Source organism: Apis dorsata, unplaced genomic scaffold (genome assembly GCF_000469605.1).
Source record: "Apis dorsata unplaced genomic scaffold, Apis dorsata 1.3 scaffold_135, whole genome shotgun sequence".
NCBI classification, from domain to species: domain Eukaryota; kingdom Metazoa; phylum Arthropoda; class Insecta; order Hymenoptera; family Apidae; genus Apis; species Apis dorsata.
In genome coordinates, this window is record NW_006263427.1 from 22,219 (window position 1) to 25,720 (window position 3,502).

The following is a 3,502-nucleotide window of genomic DNA, read 5'->3' on the forward strand; positions in this document are numbered from 1 at the left end:
TAACATACTAATAATATATTTGTTAATAAAACAAAAGAGATAAAAACATGTAATAGATTCAAATGTTTTATTTTGCAATTTAGATATTCTTATCAATAAATAATGAATAATTTTTTTAATATATGAATTGTATTTTTAAAAATACAGTGATTTTATGTACAAATAGTTTATTTTATAATCTTCTAATTTGTATCATAATTATCATGCAACTTAAACGAACAAGGTTGGAAATGACTGATACCGAGAAAAGGTATTACAATAATATTGATCAAAATGAAAGTGGTTCTTACAATTGGAAATTATTTCTTACATTATTCATCATCTTAATTATAATAATTCTATTTATAACGTTTTATCGTTATATCTATGGACAAATCATTTATATTTTTAAAAGGTTTATTATAATTTGTTTGTGCAATGTAATATTTGTATATATTTTTTATTTATAATACATATATATATACATATATGTATATGTATATACATATATGTATATATATATATATATATATGTATATATATATACACACACGCATATTTAGTTATTGATTATTATACTAAAATTACATTCATAAAGATATATAACTCGGCGAAATGAAGATAAGAGTGATGGCATTTTTTCTAAGATAAAAGAAATTTATAAAAAACGTTTTTTAAAATCTCATACGCGTAATTCAAAACTTAACATGAAACATGATGAACAAAGGAACAAACAAAATGAAAATAAATATAAATTGAAGACTCTTTTACAAGTACTATAAAAATATATTAAAAATTGTTATATACAAATAATCACGATAATTTAGTTTTTATAAATATACATATATAAAAATTTATGATTAGGAAAAGAAAAAATTACTTGCTCCAAATCAGAATAAAATAGTAACATCAACTAAAAATATAGATTTAAGAAAACAATTATCTTGGAAAATGTCTTTCTCATGTTTTTCATCAGCTTGTACTAAGTACAAACATGTACCTAAACCAATATCAAATAAATGGAATATTAAAGATTTTGAAAATTATAAATACAATGAATTAAGTTCTCAAAATATAAAAAATCTTTGTAAAAACTCACATCAGGTATTATTTAATTAATATTTAATTTTATATTGAATGTAATTTTTTAATTAAATATTTTTTTGTTCTAGAATGATAAAGATATTTGTTTCTCAGACACAGATTTTAAATTTTTAACAATATCTTCAAAATCTGATAGACAAAGTGATGAACAATTATTAATATGTAAATTGAATTCAAGAGATATTTACAATTCTAAAAGACAGATTAGTTCCAAGCAGATAGAATTAAAATTTGAAAGTACAGATTCATTTAGTGATAACACACAAAAATACAAAATTTCCATATCTAAATCAAGCTATTCACCTTATTCTTTGTTAACAAAAAATTTACCTAGTGATTCAAAATATTTCTCAGATTCTGCAATTGATAAATCGGATATTTTATCAAATACTTTTCTTGGCAAATTAAAGAGGTTTTTAATAATTTATAAATATGCTATTGAATCTAATTTAAATTAATAGATTAATTATTTTAAATATTTATATAGATCAAACAATTCTTATACAAATTCTACATTATCAAATACATCTAATATAATTGAAACAAAAAATCAAATTTTACATATAAACTCAAAAACTGAAAATACTTCTATGTGTACTATAAATAAAAGTGATACAATTGAAAGAGACAGATCAAAATTAAAAATAAACTCGCAAATAAACTTAGATAAATGTGTACATTCAAAAAAATTACAACAAAAAATGAAATCATCAATAGACATATTACAAAATGAAATAAAAGAATCTAAAAGTTTTGTAAAAATATCAAAATCAGATAAAAATTTCAGTACTTCATTAGCAAAAAATTTCGATAATTTTATTAATTATAATTTAAATAATTTTACTACAGAACAAACATCTGTTTCTACACCTAAAAAATTAGTTTCTAATAATGAAAATATTTTTACTATACCAAATCATAAATCAGAAATAAGTGAAACCTATGATGAATTAGCAATATTATTTGCACAATACATGAAACTTCAAACTCGATTGTGTCAAAGAAAATATTGTTTTTTAAAACGATATTTAAAACAACAAACACAACATACTACAAGGAAATGTCAAATGAGATTTAATTATCATCGCATATATCCTTATGATCAAAGACCAATGTGCAACAGTGGAAATATATGTATAGATACATATGATGAATTAAAATTGATGTCTACATCACCAACAGAAAGAAAGAATATTTACCAACATATGTTTAAAAGAAGAAAGCATTTTTTAAATCAACCATGCATTTTATCTCTCTCTAATTAAAATCTTACAATACTTGAATGAAATTAAGAAACCAATTTTTGATTATTGATTATAATTTTCATTATTTTTAAATCCATTTTTATGTAATAATAAGAGAAATAAACAATATATGTTAAAAAGTTAGTTTATTTTATCAATTACATACGTTCACTTCTTTTTACTTCTTTTACTTGAAGGCCTAAAAATATATTAATATTTATTACAAAATTTTAATTCAATATAATTATTTTTAATATATATTTTTATTACATACCAAAAAATTATATAATTCTTTATTATTAAACAAATAAATACCTGGAGGTAATGATTGTTTCAATTTTTCTGCCTTTTCTTTGTCTGTAATAACAAGAGTATATAAGAATCGTGAACATCGAACTTTGAATTTAACGTTGTCGGCATTTTTCTTGATTTTCACAGCTAAATTTTTATAATAAAAAAAATATATATATATATTCATATAATATTATAAATAATATAAAAGAATCTTTAATACTTACATTTTGCATCTTTCCTTCTAGCTTTTAAAAGAAAATCTTTGATTTCTTTGATTTCTCGAGGCTAAAAAAATTTCATACGTTATTGCATTGTTCAGATATTAATTTGAGGTTATGTTATATTATCATATTTTTAATGTATCTATTAATGTTTGTGATATTGCAAAATAAAAATTAAATTAATTGTAATTACTGCTTAAAAATTTTTAATATATTAATAATAAATATTCAATACTCACCATTGTGATAGGAATGAAATATAAATAGAACACCTGGAACAAACGAGAAAAACATTTATTATACCATTAATTTTTTAAAATTTCTAAAATAAAAATAAAATATTTGTATCTAAATCATATATAGCTATTATACGATTAAAAATTAAAAAGATTTCTAATAGAAAATCGGATTTTAAAGAATTATTTAAAAAATCAGTACGAACCTTATCAACTTATAACCGGAAAAAGAACATATTTTCATAAGAGATTGTATCAAATCAGCAACAAGATATTGTCAAATATAAAATTATATAATAAAATTAAAAATAAAAATATTATTAATTAAAATAATCAATTAATTTTACATTATAAATGATTTTTAATATAAAATATAATATTTTATTATTAGATATATTATTATTATTTTATTAGATATTAAAAA

General features: G+C 19.5%; 2 protein-coding genes across 2 annotated transcripts; one reads left to right on the top strand and one right to left on the bottom strand.

Moving 5' to 3' along the window:
* Positions 1-488: 488 nt before the first annotated feature.
* Positions 489-2,379, top strand: LOC116185236. The gene has a single exon (XM_031509282.1). It carries the CDS (start codon positions 1,674-1,676, stop codon positions 2,346-2,348), a length of 675 nt encoding a protein of 224 aa, XP_031365142.1. The 5' UTR covers positions 489-1,673; the 3' UTR covers positions 2,349-2,379.
* Positions 2,380-2,454: 75 nt separating this feature from the next.
* On the bottom strand, positions 2,455-3,324 carry LOC102676367 (60S ribosomal protein L38). The gene is made up of 5 exons (XM_006613183.2): positions 3,285-3,324; positions 3,082-3,114; positions 2,846-2,906; positions 2,643-2,765; positions 2,455-2,526 (listed from the first exon to the last, which is right to left on the bottom strand). Exons 2-5 carry the CDS (start codon positions 3,082-3,084, stop codon positions 2,486-2,488), a joined length of 228 nt encoding a protein of 75 aa, XP_006613246.2. The 5' UTR covers positions 3,085-3,114; positions 3,285-3,324; the 3' UTR covers positions 2,455-2,485.
* Positions 3,325-3,502: the final 178 nt, after the last annotated feature.